Source organism: Vidua macroura, chromosome 1, assembly GCF_024509145.1.
Source record: "Vidua macroura isolate BioBank_ID:100142 chromosome 1, ASM2450914v1, whole genome shotgun sequence".
NCBI classification, from domain to species: Eukaryota; Metazoa; Chordata; class Aves; order Passeriformes; family Viduidae; genus Vidua; species Vidua macroura.
The window spans coordinates 71,201,060-71,214,140 of NC_071571.1; the positions used below are offsets into that span (position 1 = coordinate 71,201,060).

The 13,081-nt window shown below is 43.0% G+C and overlaps 1 protein-coding gene and 1 long non-coding RNA gene across 3 annotated transcripts in view; both read right to left on the minus strand.

Annotated features, from left to right (window-relative positions):
* The window catches only part of GMDS (GDP-mannose 4,6-dehydratase), a 409,257-nt gene extending 396,879 nt beyond the window's left edge, over positions 1–12,378 (minus strand). Inside the window, exons 1-2 of one of the 2 annotated variants that reach the window (XM_053983231.1) lie at positions 12,089–12,168; positions 11,166–11,293 (exon numbers count right to left, since the gene is read on the minus strand). In XM_053983231.1, coding sequence (XP_053839206.1) covers positions 11,166–11,288 — 123 coding nt within the window. In that variant the 5' untranslated portion in view covers positions 11,289–11,293; positions 12,089–12,168. Of the gene's footprint in view, positions 1–11,165; positions 11,294–12,088 lie in introns of both variants that reach the window. The other variant, XM_053983239.1, reaches the window with a different exon arrangement.
* LOC128810442 (uncharacterized) lies at positions 4,775–8,878 on the minus strand. Its single transcript, XR_008438041.1, has 4 exons — positions 8,798–8,878; positions 6,131–6,184; positions 5,462–5,656; positions 4,775–4,952 (listed from the first exon to the last, which is right to left on the minus strand). It is a non-coding gene; the product is annotated as an uncharacterized LOC128810442 (long non-coding RNA).
* Positions 12,379–13,081: the final 703 nt, after the last annotated feature.

Genomic DNA, 13,081 nt, shown 5'->3' on the forward strand with positions numbered 1-13,081 from the left:
TGATCACTCTTTCGACTTTCTTACCATCCAGGGCTATGAACTGGCCCTATCCTGCCCTTCAACACACGAAGACAGTGCAGCAGCTGCCAACATTTGTAAGTAAATACAGGGAGGTTTTACAAGGGGAAGATGGACAGTCACTTACATACCCAAGTACCAATAACCAACTTTCCAAAACTTTTTGGAAGCAAAACCACTCAATTTCTGTCTGTAAACTTGGTTTAACATCCAAGTCACAGTACACACATGAAAGCAACATAAGACATTACTGAAATCAGACAAACTGAAAAATGAAACACACTGGTCAATTTCTCAAAACACAAAGAGGATCAGAAACAGAGAGGCTGTGCAGATGATGCTCAGGAGGCAAGCAAGGATTTGGAAGCACTGTTCCTCTTCAGATTAACTCCAAAGCAGCAACCTTACAGTCCCTGTAAAAGTACTCAGACCCCGTATCTTTAGTTGCATATAAACACATTTACTGCACAATATACTTTTTTTACTACAAGAAACAATTCCAGCAACCAAATTCTACCATCTTTGTTCATCCTGTAAAGTGTTTTGTATAAAATAAATGCTTCCTCGTTGCAAGATGAGGTGCTACTTAGGACAATAAAAGTATAAGGCCCATCAGGTAGGCACCCTAAGCACCTTTCACACTCAGCAGAGCTGATAGGGAAGCCAGGTGCTGTGAATTGTACTGGCTATAAGCCTAAGTAGGCACCTGCATTTGCTTAAACAAGCCTGGGCTCTCACTCACTGAAACAGCTGCCTAGACGACCTGCTCAGGTGTTGAAACAGTTAAGCAAGAAGGTTCCCAGCTAAGATGACAGGATCCATCACCAGCAACACCTGCTTGTATAAAGGAAATGAATTGGATTCGACTAATTAGTGGAAGTTCACGGTCACATTTTGAAGTCACACCAAGTAATTCTGAGAAACTCAGCCTACATAACAAGTATCAAGAGTAAGCTCTTTTCCACCACTGCAGGTACCTGTTACACAGCTTCCCCATCAGGTAATGTATTTCAAATGCATGTGCACATTCTTATTTCCTGCTTTACACACCTTCATGTCTTCTAAAAATAACTTAAACCATCATTTTGCAGTTCTCTCAATTTATCAAAATCAAAACCATGGCATCATTAGGGAATTTCTGTAGTCTTGAATTTGCCAAATCTGTGTTGCACCTGTCTTTAACTGAGCAAGACAGCAGACAGATGTGAGATCCTTGAATATGATGAAAACTAAGAGTTTCCACGTGACACAACTGAATTGTACTCTAAAAGGAATTAGCAATCAGTATTTCTCCATTTGAGTTATTCTCAAATTTTAAGAATAATCTGATCTCTCCTAATGTTTAAACAAGTAAAGCTACAGGCAATGAGACTTCACAAATCAAAAATAGCAGCATAATAATGCAGTTCTACCAAGATGGCTTCTATAACATGATTAAACTGTGATCCAGCATAAATAGAGTGTGAAAACACAATGATAATACCAATGAAAATACAGCAAGTGTAATTTTGGAGACACAGTCAGTCTTAGGATTCTTATTTTATTCTTGAATAATGAAAATCTCTCAGATTAGTAAAAAATTCTCTTCTCATTGAAAAATGCAGAAAAAGAACTTTAGCAGTTACACTATATATTCAACTATAAAGTGCTGCAATAAGAACATAGAAATATTTAATGTATATCAGGTGACCACAAGAAATTAAACACATGAAGCAAAACCACACAGTCACAACTTTTCAGTCTCGGATCAGCTGCAAGTATGACTGTTTTCCTAAAATGGACTAGCAAGGGCATAAAACAACGTTTAACTCTTAGTCTTTGTAACTTCCTTGCCTTCACATATCAGAACAATTTTCCAACCTTATTTTGCCTTCAAAAATAAAATTACATATTTTACTGAGCCTGCAGATCTACAGAGTCCCCACTGCTTTTTCAAAGACCAGCAAGATTCTGGAACAGCTTCCAGTATCATTGCAAACACTGAGGGGAACAAAAACACTCTTTAGCCAAGAGGCTGTAAAGGTTTGCTCACACAGACCAAGCTTGGGCTTCAGCAGAGCAATGCTTGACCAGTAACAGTCAAATCAGCACCACAAAGAAGCTTCCCAGCTGCACCTTTTCAAGCACGCCCATGGGGCAGAGAGACCTCAGAGAGACCTCAAAGATGGAAGAGTACAGTGAGCATGCAGGCTTGAAGAGTTCTATATCCCTTTTGCACTGTTTATCTTGTAGTATTTTAATAGTGTTTAACTTCAGAGGCAAACAGCATGCTAAATTTTGGCAGGAATACATTGACAGGCTATTACTGTGTAATTATGGAAAGAATTACACTGACATCAAAACCACAATTATTTAGTTGTATGAAATCCAGACAGTATACCCAGAAATTTCTGCTTTCAAAACCAAACATGCTCCACAGTAATGTTTATGCTCTTAGAGAGATGTCAGTGCTAAAGAAAGCAAGGACAACAATCAGCAGCCAAAGATATGGTGTCTGTTTCTTATCCTTTCAACAGAGAAATCTCAATTAAGAGGAAGTTATGGGTCATCAGCAGCATCACTGATGAAGGCACACATTGCTGATGCATCTGAAGAGATTCTTTGTGGACCAAGCAAATGCTGGAGAAAAAAAATAAACAAAATAACCACACTCCTGACAGCATGTCTGTAATTTGACAAAGAGCAACCTAAACAGTCAGATATTGCTACCCAGTTCCAGAATAGCACCAGCAGAAGTTTACAGTAAAACTTAAGAGTAACAGTCAGAAGGGACTGCAGCATATAAAACTAGAAACATAAAACTCAGGAGAAAGGGGGTGGGGGGGAGAAGTACATATAGGAGCAGTCAGAAGTATTTCCTTCTTCACTTTGGGTTTTATTTTCTGCAAGACATATATACCAGTCTGTACACCTTGGGAAAGGCTTATTTCCATTCATAAAGTGGTAAATGTCTTCAAGGTACTTCTGGCACAGCTTCAGACATCCTAGGATACAAATAAAAAAAACCTGTCTACTGTTTTCTAAACTGGGGGTTGGGTGGTTTAAGGCTTCCTTTGCAGTATGGTGACATGCTACCTCAGACTGCCTCTGAATACACAGGAACAGTTACCATTTACCTGAGGCATAATTAAGAGCCAAGAGGCACCTCTTTAACAGCTGTGCAGGTGTCACATGCAGCAGAAACAAGGCATCTTCTCATTACAGCAAAAGTACTCACCTAGACACTTAACATGGTATATTTTTTTCCTTCTGCATTAGAATTCACCACACAGGCTGCAGGAATTCTCCTTTGAGAAGAATTTCCAAGCAGCAGTAAATTGGTCAAACGACAGCTGAAGCAAAGCCCTGCAGAAACATTTCCTAGAATTTTACTATATCTTGCCACACTTAGTGGTTAGCCAGATTTTTCTAGAACAAGCATATTCTTTCCCTGTTGTTTCAAAGGTGTTCAAGCCTGGCAAATACAGCACAAGCTGGTTTATCTACTTGGATACTCTTTGCAAAAAGCCAAGATCTATGGCATTCCACATCCAAGCCAAGCATCTCTTTGCAGCTGACATACCTGTTGGACCAGTGGGCTTAGCTGAGCATTGTAATGAAGTAGCTGACAATATCACAAGTAACTTTGACTGCACAATTCAAATGTACCATTATTCATCAAAATGGAGTTGTCTCAGGGGACACAGTGTTAGTTCACAGAACTAACTGCAACCATATCAAAGTCAATGGATGGGTTTTTACACTTACTTTGCTTACTGTCAAATGACACTGAGTTACAAGGAAAAAATCTTATTTCCCATTAAAAAAAAAAAAAAAAAAAAAAAAAGAATGAGACTTTAACAATAAATACTCCTGAAAAAGGAAGCCTGCCTTGGGTATACTGATTTGCATGTATTTGTGACTAAATTAAAATTGTTACAACATTCAAGTTGCATAGGAGGAAGTTCAGTTGCTTAACACATGTGAAAACACAGGTGACAAAAGATAAGCCAGTTCAGATCAATTTGTCTGGCAGCCTTTACAAAAGCTTCATTGTGGATTTAGTTGTAAAGCCTGTGAACACCCTCAAAAGGAACAAGCCATAAGGGCTTCCAGTAACAGGAACAGGAAACTGGAGAGAATTCCACTCTTTCACTTCACCTTCTACGATTTTGCTTAACTGAAAGATTTGGACCTAACTGCATCCTCCAAATCACATACATACGACCCAAAGGAATTCCTTACCAGAGGTTCTGAAAAAACAATCAGTGGATTCATATGAAAGAGGCAGGAGGTGACAAAAATACTGAAAAGAAAGAAAATCTTTTTATTTTGCTCACTTGGCTAAAAAGCAACCAAAGTAGCAAGAAGAGATTTAGAGCAAGAGAGAACATACACCTGTGAAAGAGGAAGCTGGACATCGACCATGCTGCCACCTTGCTCTTGTGCCGTCATCCACCCAGTGCTTCAAGGAAGTTGTGCTTTCCAAAATAAGCCTGAGTTGTGCTGCAACAGTGTGGGAGAAACTGAGCTGACAAGCTTGTAAGAACAGTCACTTAATCAGGACTCTACTCCAGACCCAGAAGTCTGAAGAATTGGGATAAGGTTGCTAAGAATTGCCAAGAGAAAGAAAGTACTTCCTGCCTCCCAGACTGAATGAAAGCATAGGCAAGTGCAAAGAAACCCAGCCTTGGTGCTCCTCAAAGACAAGGTGTTTTGTCTTGAGCAACAGGAAGCACCACTAGGATGAACACCAGTATCACAACTGCACTGAAAAGCCTTTTATTCAACCTTTTATTTATTATTTATAGGGATCACAGTGGTAGCTTTTGATGTGTTTCTCACATAGGCCATCAGCAGGTTCAAGTACTCCATTTTTCCTTGCCCTTCTGCATAGCTATCTATTTTCTAAGAAACCGACTCCCTTGTGCAGAAAGCTCAACAGACAAAAGGATCTGAAAGAGAGAATCAAAGGGGGAAAAAAAAGACCAAAATTTAGTGGTAGAAGATCAAGTCACATGGAAAAGATTTTTACAAGAGTTCTCTATTCAGACTGGATTGGCTGTAGGCACATGGAGAAGAGGAGGCTTTAGCTCTTTAAAACTTTAGGAAACAAAGAACTCCAGGTTCTGTCTATGCCAGCAGTCACCAGTCTTAATTAAATTTAAAAATTCCAAAACAGTTAAAGCTTAAACAAGCTGCATGCTGCTGCCAATGGGATATTCTGTTCTCCTGGACTGTCAGTCCAGGCAGTAGTGGCAAATAGCCCCCTAACCACAGCATCAGATGTCATGAGAAATGTTGCCTGGAGGAAGTAATCTTCCCAAACCCTATTTGGTCACCATGCGTAGATCTGTTTCATACCTCAGCACCATTAACATGAACTTCAGCATTTTCTTTTTCCTGGAACACTTTCAGTATTTTATCTACATTCACAGTAGGTACACATCACAGCATACAGTACCTTATGATTCACTTGGTGTTCTCCATGTTTTTCAATCCACATCCTGCATACATCATGTTCAAACACAAGGAATCAGGCTGCCTGCACTGGTCCTCAAATTGAAAGCCTGCTAGCTGAGCCAGGCTACCAGAACTTCCTCCTCCAGTATACAACTAAAGAACAGACTTCACTGGCAGTCACAAACACTGAGCAAAGCTGCACAAAGGTGGAAGGAAAAAACGGAAGTTAATACATCGAGGCACACATGAACTAATCCTGTATCAGTAATACTTTTTATTGTGAATATCTTCTAGGTAACTCATGTTCAAATGCCATCACTAACTGCATTATTCTGAAAGGCAATGGAATATAGATGGGCTACCCCAGGCAGGCACAGAGAGCAACCAAAGTCCTGGACTCCCAGTCCTAGAAGAAGACAAAAGCCCTGTCAATCTTCACATACTGGTGTAGACTATAAATCATATGAAAGAGTAAAGCATTGAACCATGTATTTATAGACGGCTATTAATGCAGAATTTGAAATAGTCTATGTAGTAGCCCTCCTTTTTCCAAAAGGGAGTCAAGGCAATCAAAAATCATGCATCTTTGTATAAATAGGGTCTCTGTTTTCAGAAAATATTATAGTCTTCCACTTCAGTATTTGTTATACTACTTTACTCAGTAAAATACCTTTTTCTCAAGAGTTCTGGGTGACAATCAATAGCAGCACTTTTCATTTACATCCTGTAAAGGGAAAATACCTGGAATTATATTTTAGGAAAGCTTAGTTTCATGCCAGAGCCACTATTCATTTACTGCAAATTATTTTCAAAAAGCCCCTTATGCCATCTTGTTACAAACTGCAGGTGGTTCCACTTCCAATCCTGTGGAGTGTTCGTAATATCATACAACCTTATATAGACAGGGACTTCTGTGCAGTTCAAGATCCCTGCTGAAGACAGGGTAAACAAGTGCAGGCTGCTTAGGGCCATGTCCAATTTGGTTTGGGTACCTCCAGGGACAGACACTCAACTTCTATAGGCAGTTTCTTCTGTACTAGACACCCTCATCATTTAAAACAAACCAATCCAATAAAAAACACCCCAAAAGAGCACATAACCTCACAAGTTTAAAAGAAGTTTCTTGCATTTAAGTTTGTGGCCAAATTGAGTGTTCCTACATCTCTGCATCCTCAAACTATGATAAGGATGTTCAATGCACATGAAATCCTCACTCAAGGCGACTCTTGGCTACTTAGAGACAGAAACTGAAATAGAGTACTTGGCTTCAAACAAGACAATATTTGTTTAAATGAACAGGCAGCAATACTAATATTTAGCTTTACTCAGAAACTAAGACTATTTGTTTTAATGAAAAGGCGGCTAATATTTACCTTTAGCCAGTTTCAGCAAAGATTATTCTCCTATTTCAATGCGAAAAACCCATCCTTCCGATTTTATCCTTTTCCTGGCAAACCAACATCCTGTCTCTGATACAACAGGCTATAATGTTTCTCTACCTGTGTTTTTCAGGTATACACACATTCTCCAGTGGCACAGATTCCCACCTCACCATTTGACCACAATACTGAAAGAAGCTTTCATAAACATTGTTTAACTGTTTTCTATACAGCTCTTCTCCAAGTAACATTTATTTTATTTTAGCTGCAGAATATCAAAGAGTTTTGTAGTATATGACTCCATACCAGCTATTCGTTTCAGGTTGTTTTTTTTTTTTTTTAATACTAAGCAATGACTCATGTTCTGTTATTACTGTACTTTGCCCCACTGAGTCTGTCTTGCTCAGTTTCATCTCAACAGCCAAATTTTTAAAAAAACAAACAACTTGACCTCAATTTATAACTGCAAATCTTCTTTTCTCAGTATGTTTTTTTTCCCTCCCTCTTGATACAGTTAACCTTTCTCCAACTGTAAACTGTAATTGTGGCATGAAACTTGCAGTACACATGTATAAGGGTTCGGTGTGTTAGAGGAATAGCAAAGGCTGTAAGCAACTGAACTTTCGATACAAAAGACAGAGGCAGACCCAACACTTTAAGCTCTTTTCAGGCTTGGTTGGAAGTTCTGAGGTTGCTGCCTTAAGTTTTGCCAAATGGAAGCTGTATTTGACAGAACTGCAGGCAAAGGAGCAGAGGATGGGGCTAGTATTGCTGCTGTAAGAACTCTCACAAGGCAGAGAGACACAACTGCTCCCTTCATCTACCGTTTGCAATAGCCTCAGGGCATATACTGACACTGAGCTCTAATGCATTGCTTCATACAAAACTGAGCTTTGAAGTGCCTGCTGAACTATCTTGGTCTACCTTACTGTCTCTCCTAGGAAAGCACCAGATGCAGATAGGTATTATTTACTGCTCATAATCCAGGGGCCAAGTGGGAGAAGTAGAAACATCAACATATAACCTCATAGTTAGGCTCAGACAGATTATTTCTTGGTACTTTTCCAAGAAGTCAAATATCTAAATACTTATACAAGTATCAGTATAAGAAAGACAATCAGAATGACTGCAGTGCAATCAGACATTCTGAATAGATATTTAAATGCAATTTTAACAGATATTTAGTCACCAAGTCTAGAAAACAATGCTTTAAAAGTGTACTGCTTTAGTAGCTTCCTGGTATAAGCAACAAGCCATGTTTGCATAACTAGAATTACATTTTTAATCAAATACTAGTATTTGATTAAAAACTCCGATTTTTACAGATTAACTCTTCAAGTTACCAAGGTTTGAAAAGTCCAGCACATTTATTTTGCATTGTGAAAACACTCTTAAAGTAGTCATATTCAAGCTCTTTGAGATTTTTAAAAAAAGTATTTTCACTTAAACACATACAAGAGGCCTGTTTAATTTTAAATGCTTCTCTTTAAATGAAGAAAAAAGTGCTATGCATTACTCACAAGTAGTCTACCAGCAGACCAATACCTACATGACACTTCAGAAATATTTCATCCATCTAACCACAGCAACTGCCTCACTCTGGAAGTCATTTTAGCAGAACAGTGAAATGTGGTTTGTCCCACTGCTGTGGTGTGAGAAAGATAAGAGAAATCTCAATACTGCAAAAGGAGTATATAACACCACTGCCTACGTGCTTAGAGTCTCTTATCAGCAATGCAAGTGCTAGAATGATACTGATTTCACCATAACTCCAAGGGCAAACGCAGAATTTGTAGAGGTTGATACATCTGCTTTGATTTAATAGAAACTAAGGTTCAGCCCTTGGAGCCAGAATGCCATTTAAGTCCTGATCATAGAATTATGAAATTTGCTCTCCATTGTAGCTTCACCACGCATACTGCAAATTCCTCTGTTATTTGGCCAGAGGTCAGACTCACCTTCTTATCAGTAACACATTCACCATTGCAGATACCTGTCCTCTAAATGTCTTCTATCTAGAAGAAAAGCAAGTCACCAGAACTGATTTCATTAACGGGTGAAGTTAAGCTGGCAAATGGCATGTGCCTCCAGTCTCTCACTAAACAGAAGAACTTGTGCAGACAGCCCATCTTTCTCTGGCATGCTGTAAAGCCTCATGAACCCCATTAAAAGTCCCTTAATCAAAGTTTCAGTTGTGCCATATCTCTATTTTATGTTTCAGTTAAAAGCTGCATCGTCAGTCAATTGCTCCATTATCAACGTATAACTATGTGCGCTAAACTCTTTCTCCATCCTAGAAAGAAACCCCCAACTTTTGTCAGTGGAAAAGGTGAACAATTCACATGTTCATGGTTACACAGACGTTCTGAAAAATAATGAGTTGTCTGGTTCCAACACTATGATTAAGCACACTTGGCATCATCTCAACTCAGGAAGGGCTGTTACAGTTCAAGCAGCACCTCACTTGGCCCATGAGTACTCTAACAACAAAGGCCCTACTCCACAATTGCCCAAAACTGTCATGGTCCACATCCAGCTCAATACTTATCTTTTACCTATCCTCATGTGCCAGGCCTCCAGGCCATTACTTCAGCAAACACTCTCAGAGTACAGTGGCCACACACAAACAAAAGCAGGTTACTTATACAATACAACTGTGCCAGCTCACTTTTTGCTGTAGCGGAAAGGGCACAGTTTAAATACAGGGAGTTTGCCATCCAATTCTGTTTTATATCACCTTCAGTCTGAAGAGATCCAAGCCTTTATCTCCCACCTTGAAAGAGCACCAGTTAAAAGGAGAATTTGAAACAAACAATACTCTTTACACAGTTGTTAAAATAATTGCCTGGGAGAGACAAAGCCTGAGCTCTAGCTTCTACTTCAGCATATTTGTACATTTTACGCATGGTAACTAAGTTTACAAACATATTGTACTGTTTCTTCAGGGAGAAGGACATCCAAGTCTCCCTTTCTCACACAGGAAACAAAATCCAAGTCCCCCATTTCTGGGTGAGCCTCTTCAAAGAGGGATAAGGAACAAATAGTACATGACTTTCTTTAAAATTCATCTAAGAAAATAGATGGACCAGGAATCCTGGCAGCAGAGCTCAGAATTATGGAGAAATACAGGACCCCAACAAAGGCCTTTCCTAGCTCTGGTTCTCCACATGTTCCAATGATAAATAATATGCCTGTCAAAAGTCAAGCTAAGAAGGAAGAGCTGCTTTGAAAACAGACAAAGTAATATAGAGAAGACAGTACTGAAAGAATCATGGTGTTGTAGCTACAGGCCTCTAACTTACTATCTTTGATGAAGAGAAATGCACTTCTGCCAACAACCTGGAAGACTTTTCACACAGCACCAAAGGAGTCCTTGGGAAAGCTCTGACTGTGCTCTTGCTAGAAATAAACATCAAGCAAAAGTGTTAGTACACAGATCATTAGTTTTTCCTCTTCTCAGACATACTTACACCTCCATGTCAGACAGCCCTTTGGAGGGTTCTCCCCAGACTGCTATTGGCAGACACCTGCTAACCCTGATGAGAAGAGCATGGACCAAGAAGTGTGGCAAGAACACACAAGACCAGGCATAAGGAGGCAAAACATAAGCAGCAGGTGAATGTTCAAAGCACAGTGCAGGTTCTCTCAGACAGCAGATGAAAAGCCAGTCTCTGGATTTACTCCCTCACAAAGAACCCATTGGTTCTTCCACTATAAAATAGAAAGAGAGACAGCACTGACTGTCTTAGACTAAAAGAGCAACACGTTTGTTTTGACATGTACTTTTTCACAGTGCTCATGGACTTCTCAACAATCCACACCAGCACCTCACAGTGGATCAGCAAACATACCAGGACAAGTCACAGTTAAAGGGGAAGAAGTTCTTCCATGTATGAAGCTGCCACTGACTAAATGCAAGCCATAAAGAAAAAATGCTGTTCCACTGGGACTCTAAAATGAGCCTTAATGGCTACTATACATTACTTACTTAATAAGTTATACCAATTACAGGAGATACACCCTCTAAGCAGAAGTCATTCAGTACCAGCATCTTCCCAGAGATAAGCAATGTGCAAGGAGATCAATTTTTTCCAGGTAGTGGGAGGTATCTACATTGCAAATAAGATGTTCCTGAAATAAGAGTAAGCATGTCCAGGACTACTTTTCATTTAGCACCCACTTTCCAGCAAAGACAGAGCAATGCAGATCTTCTGTGGGCACAAACAGTCCAACCAACTATCCCAGCTGCCTACTGGAAGCGCAGCAGCACAAGCCACAGATTGCACATACCAACCCTCCTGCACGCCTCACCAGGTTAAAACTCACCACCAACATATCTTTTTTCATCATGCACAAGTTGCTCCAAGGGAAATTGTGATTTCTTTCTCTTTCCATGCCATCTTTCTCCTGCACCTCCTGCTTAAAGCACCAGGACTCTGAGAGCATCATTATCCCTATGAGCAATACAGCCAAAAAAATTGGAGACTGCAATGAACGTACATGAATACAAAACAGGTGGCCTGGGGAAACACTTTTGTCACCCATTCACGTTTCAGTATAAAGCAGTACTGACTGTAACTGCATGGCTGCCCAGTGTGTCACGGTGAAAAGTGACAAGCACCCCTTCTGAGTGACAAGCCTGATCAGGTCACAACCAACGCTGGCTGCCTCACACCTGCACTGGTACCTTCCCCACTGCAGACCGTCAGGATGAAGAGTCCCAACACTGGCTCCTTGTACTCTCTTTTCTAGGTGCGGCTTCTTTCTCAGCGACGCTCACTTCACACCTCACCCCTGCACAGGTTTAGCTGATTTCTTAGGAATTCCTGGTACAGACTACTGTAAGGCACTCCAGACACGAGACATAAAAAGCGTTGCACCCCATCCTGTTCACACCAGTTGAAGAACACTACAGACCCCCGGGGCAGACAAGCCCAACCCACGAGGTGGTCTGTCCAACTCTAACCCAGCCAGGGCTGTCAAAGGGAGCTCCAGCCCGGCGTGAAACTGGCGGCACCAACGGGAAGGAAAGCGGTCACCGGGATGGGAACATGTACCCGTGGATGTGCCCCGGGGCCCGGGAGCGAAGGTGCCGGGCAGACCCACGCAGAGCCCTCCACTGCTCCTCTCCCACGGCCGGCCCCAGTCACGACTGCCAGCGGGCACCTCGGGGCGGCTCCTTCCCATCCCCTCTCCCTCTCCCTCCGCCGCCTGGAGGGTACATGAACGAGGGGAGCCCCCGCCGTTACCTGCCCGGTGATGCCGGTGATCAGAGCCACCTTCCTGCCGTTCATCTCCTCGCCGTCGTCTCCCGGTGCGGCGGCGGCGCAGCCACACGCCTCCTCCGCCGCGGGCTGTGCCATCCTCCCGGCAGCGGGCGTGTCCCAGGTGCGGAGGTATCCCGAAGCGGAGGCGCGGCCGCCGGGGCGAGGCTCCCGGCGCTGGGGGCGGGCACGGAGGGGAGGATGCCTGCCGGCACCCGGGGTTACCTGCGCTGCCCCGGCCGCCGCCGCCGCAGCATTTCCGCGCTCCCTCCCGCCCGCCCGCGCTCCCGCCCCGCCCCGCCCCGCCCCGCGGCGGCCGCAGGTGCAGCCCCCCGCAGGCGCGCTCCCGCCGTGCAGCCCGGGAGCGCGCCCCACGCTCGGCACCGCTCCCGCCGCTCGGCCGGACCCCGCAGCCAATCAGGAGCCCCGGCGCTTCCCTAGAAGGGCGGGAGACGCGCCGGGACCGAAAACTGGCGCGGTGATTGGCTGAGAGAGGGCGGCGAGGGGCGTGGCCGAAGGAGAAGGAGCAAGGAGAGGAGGAGGAGGAGGAGGAAGAAGAAGAAGAGGAGGAGGAGGGGGAGTGAGGCTGCCCGACTTCCTGAACGCGTGTCGGGCCGGAGGATGCGCCGGCGGTGCTACGTGAGGCGAGCGGGGCCGGGCCACAGCGCCCCCCGCGGCGCGGAGGAGTCACCGAGGTACCGCCGCGGGGACCGCGCTGCAGGTCCCCCGAGCGTTCCCACTCTGGAAACACTCGGTTATAAACGGACCAAAGGCTTCTGGAAAAAGGGATGAGAGGCACTGGGTCAGCACGGCTTTTACCGAGGCAGCAAGCAGGTTCGCTGTATGTACAAGGAAGAAGATGCCTGCCCATGATTTGCTGTCATTCCATGTAGGATTTCACATCCGTTCCCTCAATGCATGCTTGGATGATGGAGCCTCTGCATATGCAGATGACCGTCGTACTATTAATTTTTCTAT